The 16,437-nt window shown below is 33.4% G+C and overlaps 1 protein-coding gene across 1 annotated transcript; it reads right to left on the minus strand.

Moving 5' to 3' along the window:
- Positions 1 to 4,842: 4,842 nt before the first annotated feature.
- Positions 4,843 to 6,092, minus strand: LOC104744096 (F-box protein At1g52495-like). The gene is made up of 2 exons (XM_087486304.1): positions 5,418 to 6,092; positions 4,843 to 5,365 (listed from the first exon to the last, which is right to left on the minus strand). The coding sequence occupies exons 1-2, from the start codon at positions 6,090 to 6,092 to the stop codon at positions 4,880 to 4,882; spliced, it is 1,161 nt and encodes a 386-aa protein (XP_087342430.1). The 3' UTR covers positions 4,843 to 4,879.
- Between the last annotated feature and the right edge of the window lie 10,345 nt (positions 6,093 to 16,437).

Consider the following 16,437-nt stretch of genomic DNA (forward strand, 5'->3'; position numbering starts at 1 on the left):
AGTTGCACCCTCTCAATCGCAACATGCAACGTCTACTAACACGCCAATCGAACACGCATTTGAGTCTACAAGAGCAATACGTGCCATATTTAGCGCAACGAGAACCTCTCAAGCCAAAAAAAAACTCACGGGATAAGCCGGACGCAAAAGCCGCTCCCAATGAGTTTTTGGGCAATACTGCCTTGCTAACGATTAGCTTGCACATCGTCACCCTGGCCAGGTGTACAATTTTAAACGCGCTCCGCATGGGTGCAGTGGTGAAATAATCCACAAACTTTACTTTGTAAAGATTGAAAGCCGAGTCCATACTCGCAAGCGCTCCGCATGGGTGCAGTGGTAAAATAATCCACATCCTTACTTTGATAAGGATTTATAAGCCGAGCCGAGACTCGTAAAAAACTAGCAGATAGCAGAGTGAATAAGCCGAAGACCCCGACTCGCAAACTCTTGCAACTCTTGCTGCACCGACAGGGTAAGCCGGTCACAATACCTAACTAGTACAACAAGTCCGTCTTGTCTACTCTCAGCGTTACGGGGAATAACATATCCAGGGTAAGCCAGGAGACGTCCTGCACTGCAAGATATGCCCCGCAACGACAAAATCATTAAAAAAATCAAAAGCAATTTCATCATAGTTAAGATAACAAAAATCAGCAATAATCAACCTTTGCGCGAAAATCCTCAATAAAAGTACGAATAACCAAGTTCATAAAGCAACGGTGTTCGCAATACAAAAAAAAAGGAAAGCAATACGAAGACGCATCACTCTCGAGCAGTCTTGTCGGCACCTCTGGTAGCAAACTCCAGGAAGGGCTCGAGATCATCTTCATACCATGGCTTCGCATCTAGGCGCAACTGCGGAGATCATCTTCACGACATGACTTCACTTCTAGGCGCTATCTTAAAAATCATCTAACCATTTTCGTATGCGCGCTTAGACACCACGACTTCCCGTATGCTCTTAGCCACGTCGAGCCAAATCATCGCGCCGTTTTGTATGCACTCCACGATAACGCACACGCCACAACCGCTCAAAACGTGGACTTCCATGACAAGTGCGAAACCTCCAGCCTCTTACGCGCCACCGTATCAAACAGCTCTACGCCTCGTATCGAGCAGCTCTTCGCCTCATATCAAGCAGTTCTTCGCCTCGTACCAAGTCGCTTCACGCTCCGTATCAAGCTCCACGCCTCGTATCATGTTGCTTCACGCTTTGTATCAAGCCGCTCAACGCCAATACTCGTCACAAGCTCAAAAAATCTAAGGCTCCTACGAGAACAGACAACGAGACGAGGCGCCAAGACCGGCATGCCTTTGGATTCCATCGCGCTGAGACCGGCACGCCTTCGGACTATGTCCACCACCTCTCTATCGCGCCAAAGCCTTGAATGTTTCACAAGTTTCCAATTCAACAAGCCATCGCGCAACGATCATAATCACGGCGAGACCTCTGTATCTTTAACCATCTTCACACCGTGTGACCATGGCGCCACAGGATCCGATCGACGGATACGGCTACGCATAGAACCCTCAAAACTACCGTTCAAAATCCATTACATCTAGGAAAACGTGCATAACGCACTATTCATCCCGGAACCTTCGGGAAGGTCTTCGAGCTCTTAGAATCTTCTGTTCCTTCAACAAGGCAGACCTAGAGACGCAGAATTGTACCCGACGAGCTCAAGCAAGCCATCACTCATCGGACTAGGGGGACCATTGTGGGATATGGGGTTCGCCCCCAATATTCTAGGAGGCCCAAACAGAAGATTCTCAAGAAGTTTAGGGCCTAAAGACATGGATCTGGCCCATCTGGCCGCATGGGCAAAATCGTCATTTCGCAGAGCAGACAGAAGGAACCCTAATTCACTGGCCCACTATAAATACCAGATGTTTTGGTCAGAGCGGATCACGTTTTTTGGGACAATTAGAGAGAGAAGAGCAATAATTTTCGTATTAACTCCGCTTAGCTATTTGATTGTCATTTCCTGTAAACCCTTCACTTCAATTCTATGTTAATAAAAGGACTAGTTCCGATTTATCCCAAATAAGATTCGTATTATTTATATTGTAGATTTCATACATCAACGACATATTGATAATTGAGTTCTTGCACTCAAAAACACATATGTTCTTTCATTAATTATTAATGAGTTGTGACCAACCAAACATCTTGGCCTTGTGATCGAGCATGAGAAAAAGATATATAAATGTGTGTATTCCACATTACCTTTTTAATTTGGTGTATAAATATTCCACAGTTCTCTCCCTTATTAGTTACATTCCCTTTTATTTTCCATTACCATTAACCTGACACCTAAAGATTGATTTAGAATGAGCATGAATGTGATTATAATCCCGAGAGTATAGTTTGTGGATTTTTTTTTTTTTTTTGATTTTTTTGTAAAAGAGAAAGAACTATTTAATTTTGTTGTTTTCTATATTTGAAAATACACAATCTTGGTCACGCTTAAATTGTAAGAACACGAGCTCGTGGTCTAAGAACTCAGAGAACTTGCAGTTTTGCTTTAAGTTATGTCAAGAAAACTGGTACCGCTTATTGACAGCTGCTGGAGAGAAGAGCCGGCTCAAAAACCAACCTTTGCTAAAATAATAGATTTCCTTAAGGAATGGAGCGTAGTACTTTCTCTGTTTCTATTTGAGTAAAAATAAAACATAGATTAAGGAATAAGGGTGCATTGGCGTGATCTAACTTGTGGTGACAGCCTGAAGAAGAGAAGCGTCGTGATGATGAGAGGCGTCGTCAGAATATCTGTCTCGAGGAAGAGCGTCTGAAGATGGAGATTCAGCAGACTGAGGAGCGTGTCGCAGGAGACAGACGTTCGTTGTACACCCTCGACTTTCGCATCAGGCCACGCTGGTTTGGCTGCATGATAGTAACTCCAACGGTGCTACGTCACGCATGTTTATAGAATCATTGAAGTTTCCACAAGTTAAATGGAGTCCAACCGCCCCAGCACGTGGTGCTCTTAACCAATGTAATATTGGTTGAGATTTTATTTTACTCCTTTAAATTATTTCTGCCAATGGTTAATATAATTCGTTTTTGAATCAGGTTCGATAAATATGACCAGTAACACACAGGCTTAGAGGACTCAGAAGCACATGTGGCAGAGCTTCTAAAAGCTGAACTAGAACACGGTAAAATAGTAGTCTATTAATTAATTATTTTACTTTTATTGTGCAACCTAAGTACGGTATAACCTCCATAAATTAATACATTTTAAATTAATAAATTTTTCCAATCTCAAATTGGGTCAATGTAAAAATAATAATATAATTTGATAAAATAATAAAATAATAAATTTTGCAAATTCTATATAAACATATGGTTCCATTAATACCATAAATTAATAATGATATAAATTTTTATATATATACTCTATCTAAGAAAATTTAATAAAATAGAATTTTAGGGGTGTTTGACTATTCTTGATTTGCATTTTTGTTGGAATTCAATTCTAACTATTTTTATTTCATCAAAAACTTATGGTGTTGTCTTCTCAAATCACATATAAAAATTGTAAATAAATTCTATTAATAAAAAGAAATGTTATTGTTGGAACTCATCTCTAATATTTTTTTATCATTTTTTAAAAGAAATTTCTCAAAACCATGAAAAAAAATCTCTTTATAAATTAATATTTTATCTATTTATCGATAACTTAAAACATTTATAAATTAACAGAATTTCATTATCTAAATCTTATTAAATTCTTGAGGTTTTACTGTAGTATTAATTAACATAATAATATTCATGGTTTTTCATACAGTTATAATGGAGTAGGTGGGGTAGGCATCGGTTCAAAATTGGCTCTCTACTTTGCCACGAGAAGGGTGCTCCGATTTTACGACATTAAGCTGGCGATGGCAATATGGATCTATCATATACCTCCTTTTGAGAGTCAGAGGTATGGTAGTCATCTATTTTGAAATGAAAATAGTATTAACTATTAACTGTAGTTGTACTCAAAGTTATAGTTGTACTAAAAGCTTACTTCTAAGGAGGAGTTGTTTGACATCATCAGTACTACTGATGGAGCGTCAGCTCGTGCTGCAACACTGTCCATCTTACTTGCAAAGCCTTTGCATTGTAATTTATAACTGTTTCTTTTCTAAAATGCTTCAAGAATCCATCTCTAATTTCATTTTTGTGTCACAGATTACTCAAAACAGAGAACTGTTGAATATCGGGCCTCCCTTGTCAATGCAGGATATTTGGATACAGTTTTAGAAGACTTGGCATGGTATAAATAGAATGTGTTTGACTTTTCATATAAATAGAATAGTACAGTAGCTTGTGTTTTCGTGATGTGAGATTGTGTTTTCCTGATTTTGTCTTTGCAGGGACTGCTATGTAAGTGAGGATACTGAATCTCTGGTCACAAGATTGTTAAGAAAGAAACTTCCACAGGTTGTATGAATTTCTGGTCACAAGTTGGTTAAAAGAGAAACTTCCACACGTTGTATGACAGTCTATATGCTTTGTTGCTGTTTGAGTTTATTTTTAATACAATTCGGATTTTCTTCTTAGTTATATATTACATGAGACACGTTTTGAAGTCTTGTATAAAAAGAGAATTAAATTGTCAAAATTGTATAAATGATACTGGCAGTTTAACCCTTTAATTTGGATCAAAAACTTCACTCGCAAACATAATTACTCTTAAAAGAAAGAGAGACTCACGGTGGTTGCAGATTTATATGGCTATAAGCACACTCAGAGAGTCACAAAAAGAAAAATTGGGAAAATATACAACCTAAATTTTTTTTGTGAATTAACCTTGCAATTAAAGCATTGTCCATATAGTAAAGAAATAAGGATATTAAAAAGACTTTTTAATATTAATACACATGAATCCTACAACAACAACAACATTGTGTTCTCGACATGATCATGAATCGCAAGTACGGTAACAGCATAACGATTCTTCCTGGTTACTTTCTCCGGCCTAGTACCTTGGATTTCAACTCTTCTAAAGAAGTTTCGATTCATGTCATAGTAGTAAACATACAAGGTTTCATGAAAGAAGTACGTATTCTGAGTCGCGAAGATCTCACCAGCAGGGGTGACACCTGAGAATCCAGTGAAAGCACCTTTTAAACAACCCAATGGGTTATCTGGCAAGTCGAAAGTAACCTTGAACCATTCTTGTTTCCGAGCACTCTCCATAACCCATATACATATCTCGTCTTTGCCGGAATAAATGCATCCTAACTTCCCTTTGTGGTTTAAAAGAGTTCGACAACTTGCAATGGCACACGACAATGCTTTTAACATTGGCTCTGGAGCCAAGACATGATAGAATCTTTCGGACCTGATGTCGAAACTGAGCAATACAGTTTCACCACAGTCCAAAGTCCTCCGAATGTCATCAGTTTAAGCACAGTTGGCCTTTTTTCGTAATCCTAGTTGCTCCGTAATAGATAGTCCCGTGGATGCAAACCCCGTCGACGCTTGGAAGGAGTTTCTCATCATCAATGCCTTTGATTCTCCTCCAAGATTGTTGACTCCGTCCCAATGTGAAAACATGAAAAGTCTGCGTAAACTCTCGGACATCAAAAACTATGGACATAACTTTGTATTGATCCATGACAGCGTCGTATCCAAAGTGACAGACACATCGCCGGAACTCTGTCACCGGGTCTTCGATCACGGGTAGACGAAGGGATTGTCTCGTGGTAGGGTTGTATATCGTAAACAACTGATAAGAAGTCGAATAACAACAGATCAAGCCTCTGACGTACTGATACTCGAAAAAAGTGCAGCCGGGTGATGCAAAGATTGATACCGCGTCTTTGATGCTCTCAGAGAAAGTAGACGAGAGTGTGAAGAAAGGTTCAGGCACACAATGGTGGAAGACGAACAGGGGAGGCTGCTGCTGCTGAGCTAATAAAGATCGAGCCACGATCGCCTCGATAAAGTCTCTACGGCTGCTGATAATGGTTGACCATTCCTTCGAGACGCACCGAAACCTTACAAGTGACTTTGAAGGGAGTTTCTTGAGGATCTCAACAATCAGATCCAGAGATAGTTGGCTAGCTGCCCATCTTTCTTCGTTTCTTTTTTCCATGACCTCTGTTTTTCTCCTTCTTTTGTAACGACTAAACATGTTTATAAAAACAAACACACAAAATACAAAAACCGATCTGTGAAATTATAGATTTTCTTATTAAAAAAAAAAAAAATCAAAAGAAACAGTGAATTGGTGGGGAGAAGATATAGAGATAGTATGTCTGTGTCTGTGTTTTCTCACTGCCTCCCTCCCTCCCTTTTCTAAACAAACAAAGAAAAAGAAGATAGGGGAGGAGGTGTGAGAGAGAGATACCAAACAACGGCCAAAGAAAAATAAACAAAATATTTATTTATATATCATCGTGATAGGGACTTCTGTACTTTAGGTTTTGTATTGCTATTACTATTTTGACGTTGTAATTGTTTACTTTTTCGTCAGCTGTCAGCAAAATGTGAACTTGTTATTTATTAGATCTTCTTCTTCTGAAAGCTATTGCCTATATATATCGTGTGACTTTAAGATTTCATGACTCAAATAGGTTTAACAAAACCTTTATGAAGAAATTAGTGACGTGGTGCACACAAAAAAAAAAAAAAAGAAAAAAAAAAAAGAAGATTAGTGACGTCCAAAGTCCAAACCGAATTTTCAGCAAGTCCCCGAAAAATAATGAAAATGGAATATATTCATATTCGTATATTTCCTTTATATTGGCTCTAGACCTTGGACTGTACCCATTGTATAGTAAATAGACAAAAATATATTTCATCGATCGATTCTTATTTATAGAAAAAAAAAAACAAGACTGCACAACTTGCATTGTCATGGTATTGTTGTCGGAATAATTAGTGGAAGAGGCGAATAAATTCAACACGTGCGGTGGACGAAGAGAAGTAGCGAAGGTGAAATTTTTTGTGCGAGTGTGACTAAACGTTGAACCGTTGTAGTAGCGGTGAGCTGAGACGAAGACAAAACGAGGTGTGGTGGCTAGAAGTTTTCAAAATGGCAGCTATATAACCTAATTCTTATGTTTAAGCGTGGAACATAATGAAAACATTAACTTGAATCGACAGCCGACACGCTAACTTAGAAATTACTGCTTAACAAATGTAATAGTGTTAAATGGACCTTAAATCACATTTTCTTATTTCATTAACTGATCGTAGTTTTAATAAACATCCGTTCAATCTTTTAATTGCTGGACTAAAGATATAACTACACATTAATATATATATATGAAAGAATTAATCAGATAATAAGAGATACTCCGTGCTTTAAGCACGGGTCAACATTTTAAAAAAAAATCTAATATAATAATAATAATTATTGTTATATTTTTTAAAAAAATTATTTTATTTGAGATAATATTTATTTTAATTGTTATGTAAATCTATTTTTCTTTTTGAATACTAATTATTTTAGAATATTATAGTATATTATTTTTTGATGTATATTACAGTTTTATATTGTTTGTTTGTTGTATTTGCATCATTATTTTGTGAAATATGAAGTATTAGTTTTAATATTATAATTGTGAACAAAGAAAAATTATTAATTTATCATCTATATAAATTTAGTTTTACCAACCGGCCAATGTAGAAATTAAAACACACATTTTCTAGATTGATTAATATATATTCGTTTTAAAAAATTCAAATCACAACATATGCAGAAAAAATTCTGCATTTTACTAATCATAAGTATTATATGAAAATTCCAAACAATTTGTAAATAAAAGAAAATAAAGATGATAGGAGAATCATAATTTGAAATCTTAACAAAATTTTCGAAATTTAGTTATTAAAAATAATTATATTGTGTACTTGGATATAAAATCTTAGTTTTTGAAATTATGATTGGTTTCTATTTTTAAAAAATATATTTAGTAATTTTCGTCCATAATTTATGAGAGAGAGAGAGAAAATATATTTTTTTTATTTTTCTAGATTTATTTATATTTGATCTGTCAGCATTTTTTATTTTTAAATTAATTATCTTTATTTAATTAATTAACTTAGCTTAATTAACTTTTTCTAATGGCAATTGAATATAATTTTTATACATTTTAAGATTAGTTTCATCTTTGTACCTCCCATTTAATATAGAAGGATACTCCAAAAGTTGGTTTATTTCTAGTATCTAAAAATTTTTAAAAAATTGCTCAGATATTTAGTGCTCTAGGTGTAATTACAATTTACCCATTGGGTTAATTTTTTATTTTTAATTTCGAAAATATTAAAAAAATACACATCAGAAAACGATTCCACGTTATTATTATTATTAGGGATAATTGGCAAAAACATACATTTTTGAAACTTAATTTGAAAATCCATACATTCACTATTTACAATTAGAAAAACCCATCTAATTAAACCACTGTTCAGCTATTTCTACAGCCTTTTTTTGCCATTCAAAATCCTATTTAATTACATCTCATGCCATTACTTCTCTTTTCTCTCTTGTTCTTGATTTTTTCAAATAATTGTTAATATAATATTTTTTAGAAAACTTCTTAGATACAAAAAAATTTTATATTTTTTCTTTACAATTTGATATGAATTTTGTTTAATATTTTTTTAATATATTATATACATCTTTGTATCTGTACACTTTTTTAAATGTACAGATGTTTATACACTTTATTAAGTGTACAAATGTACTTTTTACAAAACCATTGCAGTACAGACATTTGAAATCCTAAAAATTAAACAAATTACATCTGTACATTTATTATGTGTACAGACATTTGTACATTTAATAATGTGTACAGACATCTGTACATTTAATAATGTGTACGGATACAAAATTTGTAAAAAATATTTAATATTATGAAATAAAATCATCAAACAAAATGCATATCAAATTATAAAGAAAAAAACATAGATTTTTTGTACGGATACAAATATTGTTGGATAGTTTGAATCTATTAATAAGTTGGAAGGTTTAAACCGTACTCAAATATTGTTGGACGTTTTAAATCTATCCAACATGCTGGATGGTTTAAACCGTACTCAAATATTGTTGGACAGTGTGAATCTATCTAACATGTTGGATGGTTTGAACCGTACACAAATATTGTTAGACGAGTTTAATCTATCAAATATGTTGGATGGCTTAAACCGTACACAAATATTATTGGACAGCATGGTGGATGGTTTGAACTGTACACAAATATTGATGGATGGTTTAAATCTATCCAACATGCTGAATGATTTAAACCGTACACAAATACATTATAGATATTTTGAATAAAATTATATTTGAAATCATTATAACAAAATGCATATCAAATTATAAAGAAAAATACATAGTTTTTTTGTATGTAGAAAAATTTTGGAAACAAAAGATATATTAATAAATAATTGAATAATTAGGAAAAGGGGATTGTAATGAAAAGAAAAATAAATAAAAATATTAATATATATAGAAAGAGAAAGAAACATAAAACAAAAAAAAACAAGACATCCAAAAAAATCAAGATCCCACCCATTTTCTTTCTTGCCTCTCTCTTCTTTCTTCTCTCTCCTCTTTCTTCCCCAAATAAATCGATGGAGGGCTTTTAAGTAAAAATGGTCAAATACCCCTCATCCACATAAATTTCTATCTCTTATCACTTCTATCTCTTAACACCCACTTTTTGTTATTGTAAATAGTGACTGTATCAAACCCACAATTAAGTTTCATAAATGTACTAAAACCCCAACAAACCATTATTATTATTATTATTATTATTATTATTATTATTATTATTATTATTATTATTTTTATTTTTTTATTATTATTATTTTTTTTGAATTACTAAGAGGTTCCGGACCTAGATCCGTACATCCACTCAGGCCAGGGACCAGAACATTTTATATGATTCCACGTTATTATTGACAATGAATGTCTGATTTATATTATTTCACGGCTGAGTTGTAATATTTAAGGGAAAACGAAAGGTCTCGTAGATTCATGTGACGGCTGAGTTATAATGCTTGGTGGCTGACTTATAACAATAAATAAGCTGAAAGTGAACGTCTGATTTATATTACTTCACGGCTGAGTTATAATACTTAAGGAAAACCGAAAGGTCTCATAGATTCATATGAAGGCTGAGTTAAAATGTTTTGTGGCTGACTTATAACAACAAAATAAAAGTAAACAGCTGAATTTTATTACTCGATGGCTGAGTTATAAATACTTAAGGGAAACAAAAGGTCTCTTAGATTCATATGATGGCTGACTCAGCCGGGCAGAGTTATAATGCTTCGTGTCTGACTTATTAGCCATTTCATCCTTCCTCGCGTTCAATCCGTAATCATCGAGAACAAGCTTCACAAACTTGTCGTGCGTTGTTTCCGCATCTATATGCACAACTCTACACCCTCTATCATCAGTGTTAAATACATATTTGTGTTTCTTTACCCAATTACCATATACCACAATTACCGGAACTGGATCCATGAAAGAAAATGAAGAAGAATGAGGAAAATTAATAAGAATGAGGAAAATTAAGAAGTGAAGAACAACGTGAAGAAGAAGGTAAAGAAAAAGGTGAAGAAGAAGGTAAAGAACTTCACTTTTGAACCAGGTGAAGAAGATGGAAGTAAAAAAACGACATTTCGTATTTCCGGAGAAGATGATGACATGGAATGCTGATATGGATGATGCGTCCGAAGTGGAAAGTCAGCCACCAAACAAACATGTAAATCAGCCTAATTAAATCAGCCATCAAACAAGATTATAACTCAGCTGCAACATGAATAACATTACAATAATTAAAAGCAAAAAAATGACTGCCAAATTCAGCCGCTTAATCAACTGAAAATATGTAACTCTGCCGTATCGTTTAATAAGTCAGCCGTAACTGTATAATATTCTAGTAACTAATCTTTTGCTACTAAGTCAGCCGTAAAATGGCCGAACTGTACGATAAGTCAGCTTATCACGGCTGAGTTATAGTTTTTAACCATAACTCAACCGTAACTACATCTCATAAGTTAGTCGGTTTTCACAACTCAGCCAGCCAGAAAAAGTTAATTTAGTCGTGTCGTAGTGATAACTCAGCCAAAATTTGGACAACTCAACCATCGGGTGAAAACTCAGCCGTAAGGACGACTGAGTTATATAGCATAACTCAGCCAAATTTCAATAAGTCAGCCGTAACGCTTGCCTGAGTTATGCCCTAAGTCAGCCGTCCAGTCTTACTCAAAACCCGCAACATCCCTATAACTCAGCTGTCATTACCTCTGTAACGCGTTACGGCTGAGTTATTTAATACACGTCAACGATTTTTGACGTGGCAATGACATTTTTCTAATTATGTTTTTTCCTGTAACATAAAACAAAGACACGCTGGGTATTTTGAAAATACCTGAAATATTCTAGTAATAAAAAAAGATTTGTAGATTCTGGTAATATTACCTAAAATGTATAACATCTGAGTAAATCTCCCTATATATATATATATATATATAATGATTATTTTGTAATTTATCACGTTAATCTAATAATATACATAATATATGTATATATTTAGTCTTTATCTCGTTATAATTAGGTGTAACTCATTATTTAATTGTTATTAGTATATGTCTATGTAACATGTTATTATTTATTTTTAGCTTATGACATTAAAAAGAAATTAGTTTTTGACTCTCAAAACAGATTATTAAAATATCCCCTATATATTAAAAGAAAAGCATTCTGGAGAAAAAGCTGAAATGTCGTTGCCAGAAAGCTTCATAGCCAATTTAGTATTCACCTTTAGTATTCCATAAAATTACATAAAACTGTCACTGTTATATATATATATATATATATTTTTTTTTTGTCAACTACCATTGCTATTCAATTTATTTATATACAAAATATTTTGTACCTATAAATTCTAAAATTGGTAAATATTATTCAAAATTTGATAAATATTACCCCTATATATTTTCAAAATTAAATTAATTTCACTATGAATTGTAATATAATAATATAATTATATTATGAGATGTAAAAAATATATATATATATTTAAAATTATATTTTCAGAAATATAAATAATATTACCTTTCTAATAATTTTATAAAGCTCTAATGGTGAAAGAATCCAAGATCATTTGAAACTGGCTCAATGTTTATTCTTTTGCTAAAAAAAATAACTATATTTGTCCAAAAGAATATATGATCACCAATTGAAATGACATGAATATATACTTTAATTTGGATAACTATGTAGTTAAACATTATATATAAATAAATTGTTATAGTGTTTTTACAGAAATCTTAAAATTTAGAAAATCCAGTCCAGTAAAAAAGAAAACAAGTAATAATATTATACCAATAGCTGAGATATATAAGGATCTAATGACCAATTAAAATTTACTAAATCTAGTGATATACAAACTAAAACCAATTATATAAGGGATTTAATGACCAATTATATAGTCTTCCCCTTCACGAAACAATTTTGTAATTTTATTTCTCCATCAATTACGGACACATATATTACTTAAAAAACTGAAAATATCCAAATTTATAGAATTCTCCTTAATAAAATATATTACTTAAAAAACTGAAAATATCCAAATTTATAGAATTCTCCTTAATAAAATACCTTCTTGTATCTCCTATATAAAATACTTTATATCCCATTTTATTATTTTCCCTTCTCTTACTATATTATATACATTAAATTGTCATTAGTATAACTAAGAAATATTTCATTCAATAATTGAAGAAAATGTATATTGCCAAACTAACCTACTTTCCATATTAGGAAGAAAAAAAGATTAAACAACAGATTTATTATATTTTAGGAAATCGTTCGAATTAGTTCCATAATAATCAGGTTATGAGAATTTTGTTTGGGTATATTCATGTATGACAAAATACGGGACGAGAATTTTGAGAACAAACATTCAAGCAGAACATATGAGGACATACTATTTATTCATGTGAATTAAGAGGAATAGTGTTTTTTCCGGTCAAAAAAATTTAAACGTTACAATCAGACATATTAGACGGGTTTGATCGCTTGACAATTATATTTTTTTAAAAATTATGCAAAAATAACTCCGCACGCACGTGCGGATCCAAACCTAGTATAGATATTAAGAAGAACTCAAAATCTTATATAAATTCTTATACTATTTTTTCTAAACACATTTGTAACTTCACAATAATATTCACAATAATATTCACATTATAATTAAAATTTATATTTATACATTAAACTCTACTAGTATAGACTAAATCAAATATACAAAATAATCATAATGTACATATGAAATACCGAATTTACAATTTTCATTATACTACTGTACACCAAATATTTCGATTGGTTAGGCTTAGAACTTTTGAAATAATTGCTTATGGAAAGTTTTAGAATATTTAATTGTGTTTTAATTGTTTAACACGATTAATTGTTTTGATCCCATTAACTTATCAAAACGGGTAAAAAGTAAAAGAGAGAACACAATACATACGACCAAGTTAAAGCATAACACAATATTATCAAGCTTCTTTTTACAGTACATCAACAACATGTTCTTTTCCATTTTATTTTTTCATATTTGCATAAAAATATACAGTTATGAACTTATGACTATTATCTATCGCAAGTTTAAGGCAATAGAGCTTCAACCTCCGTGAGCATAAAAAACTCTCCGAGGAGACTTTCCCAACCAAACTTTCCGACGTAGCTTCGCAGGCTCGCCGGCTTCTGGATCCAATTGTTCCCTCTTTTGTTCAGCTTATTTCTGGCCCCTTTTGTTTGTCTTTTTTCAAGTTGTTTCCCTAATTTTTCCTCATTTTTAACTCTTATCAAACTCTAATAAAAGTTTCTCCCGATTCAAACCAAGACCCTCGCATGCTCCCGCCGATCTTCACTCATCGGAGAGTCTCTCTTCGCAAAACTCGGGAAGCAAATTTAATCATCCCTCTCTATGGCAATCTATCGTGAATCTAGGATTTTCTCCAGTGGACTTAGATTTCATCGTCGAACAAAATCGAAGGAACTGGTTGTTCCCGCCGCTCTGTTACTCACCGGAGATGCTTCCTGCACCGCAAACTTCTCTGTTATTTCTGGGCAACCATTACAATTTCTTCTCATCTTGGCAATCGGTTCTAAAGCTAGGATTTTCCACAGTGGACCTAGTCACTGCTTGGCCCCGCCGATCTCTCACTCATCGGAGAAATCCCCTGCACCGCAGCTATCTCCGCAAAACTCAGGCGGCTAATAGAACCAACTTCCATAGCGTCTCTCTCTTGGGAACCTAGGGCTTTCCCTAGTGGACTTAGGTTTCAAGAAAGGCCCATTAGCCCAAAAACGAATTAAATCCATATGCTCTTCTTGAGATGGGGAAATTAGCAAGCCCAAGTCCTCTTTCTCATTGTCCATGTTTTGCCATTGTCAAGCTTTGTTGCTCTACCCTCTACTCAATGGTCGAAGAACCCATTGGAGAAAGGTAACAACAATGTTGTTATGGCTATTCATTCATCTTGTTCGGATCCTGGCTTTAGTTGATTCTAGGAGATTGAAATTTGTTTTTAAAAGCATACGAGTATATGGTTTTTGCTCCTCGTACGGTTCTAGCAAAAGTGGTATGCGTGATTTTGAACGTCTTATGTTCAATAACGGCTACCAATCAAGCTGGTAATCTGATGATTTCAAGCGTCGTCTCCCAACCACCTCTTTCACATGCATCCAAGCTTCTATTATGACTTCTAAGAATGATCCAAATCTTATGCTTTGGTTGTTAAAGCAATCCTTATCTGACTACAACAACATAGTCACCCGATTCCTTGTTGTGCTGTTACTGTGGGTACCTATCGCCCCGATGGACATCGACACACAGAATCTCTTCTCAACATCACAATGTCTAATGACCATGACCACTAATCTGTCCTTTGAATCTCTCGAGGATGGCCTCTCGATTTTCCATGATCTCACATGTGCCTTTAGGCTTCCAAGCTTTTGGTTCATAGCTCTCTTGGATCCAAAATCGATGACATTTGTTTACTACTTTTGGCATTGGGGATTGTCTTTTATTGTAATGTCTCAAACTTTGGTATTTTGCTTCTTCTCTGTACTGGCACTGGTTTTCTATTTTGAATGAATGAAGGCAAATGTTTGACAAAAAAAAAAAAAAAGAGCTTCAACCTCCAATGGTATTAGTGTAAAGCCCACCCTATACCAAGCCTTTTGCACACTTTAACTCCATGTGCCTATGTACACAAAAAGTTGATAATTAAGACTTTATTAGAGATTTAACTTTGGGCCATTCTAAAAAATGCTCATTTTTCCATGCCCCTTTTTAAAAATAACTTCCATTTTGACCATTTATAAAACTATCCCTCTTTATGTATAAAATGACCAAATTACCTTTTTTGAGTGACAGCAATAATGTACAGTCATCAAAATCGAAAAAACTTCCCGTCAAAAATTATTTTTTTCTGCCAAAATCGAAAAAATTTCCTGCCAAATTTTTTGAAATTTATACATTATAAAAACATTGTAAACGCTTTTAAAAACCTTGTAAAAGCATTTACAAGGTGTTTAAAAACCTTTTAAACGCTTTTAAAAACCTGGTAAAAACGTTTACAAGGTGTTTAAAAAACTTTTTAAAAACGTTTTGAAAACTTTTTAAAAACCTTATAAAAACCATGTAAAAGCGTTTACAAGGGTGTTTAAAAACCTTGTAAAAGTGTTTATAAGATGTTTAAAAAACCTTTTAAAAACCTTTTAAATCGTTTTAAAACTCTTTTAAAAATCTTGTAAAAGCGTTTACAAAATGTTTATAAGGTTTTTATAAGGTAGAATTTTGGCGAGAAAATTTTTGGCGGGAAATTTTTTTTGTCGAATCGAGAAACTTTTTTCGAAATTTTTTTGGCGGGAAAATATGTCGGAAATTTTTTTGGCGGGAAAATTTTGTTTTTCTTTTTATTGATTAAAATATTTTCATTTAAGAGTAAAATGATCATTAAAAATTAAAAGAGGACAAAAATAAAAATGGCCAAAAAATGGGGTATTTTTAAAAAGGAGTATATCAAAAAGTGTATTTTTAACAAATTCTCTTTAACTTTTTCCTTTTAAGTAAAGGAAAAAATAGAAAATTTAATAAGATTAAGCTGTCTTTAGAAGAAGGATAATTCATGAAAAGATTACACATCACGATAGGTAATACAGCTGGATAATATTTATAACATTTTTTATTACAAGGGTCGGCTCAGGGTCCTCCATTTCTATATGGAAAGATCCCTGGGTTCCGGCTCAATTCCCAAGACCAATTTTAAGTAACGGTCCTTTTAAGGACCCAAATCTCTGTTTGACTCATCTCATTGATCGTCAAACGAATTCTTGGCGGAGGGACCTGCTCATTGAGCATTTTGATCCTGTGGATGTTGCTTTGATTGAGGCTATACCTCTTAAT

The sequence above is a fragment of the Camelina sativa genome, chromosome 14 (assembly GCF_030686135.1).
Source record: "Camelina sativa cultivar CO46 ecotype springtype chromosome 14, ASM3068613v1".
NCBI lineage: Eukaryota > Viridiplantae > Streptophyta > Magnoliopsida > Brassicales > Brassicaceae > Camelina > Camelina sativa.

Excerpts from the sequence above, each read along its gene's own strand:
- LOC104744096 (XM_087486304.1), bottom strand. The coding sequence starts at position 6,092 with ATGGAAAAAAGAAACGAAGAAAGATGGGCAGCTAGCCAACTATCTCTG. Across the intron at positions 5,366-5,417 it reads GAGCAACTAGGATTACGAAA|GAAACTGTATTGCTCAGTTT; the intron begins AAAGGCCAACTG and ends TTGGACTGTGGT.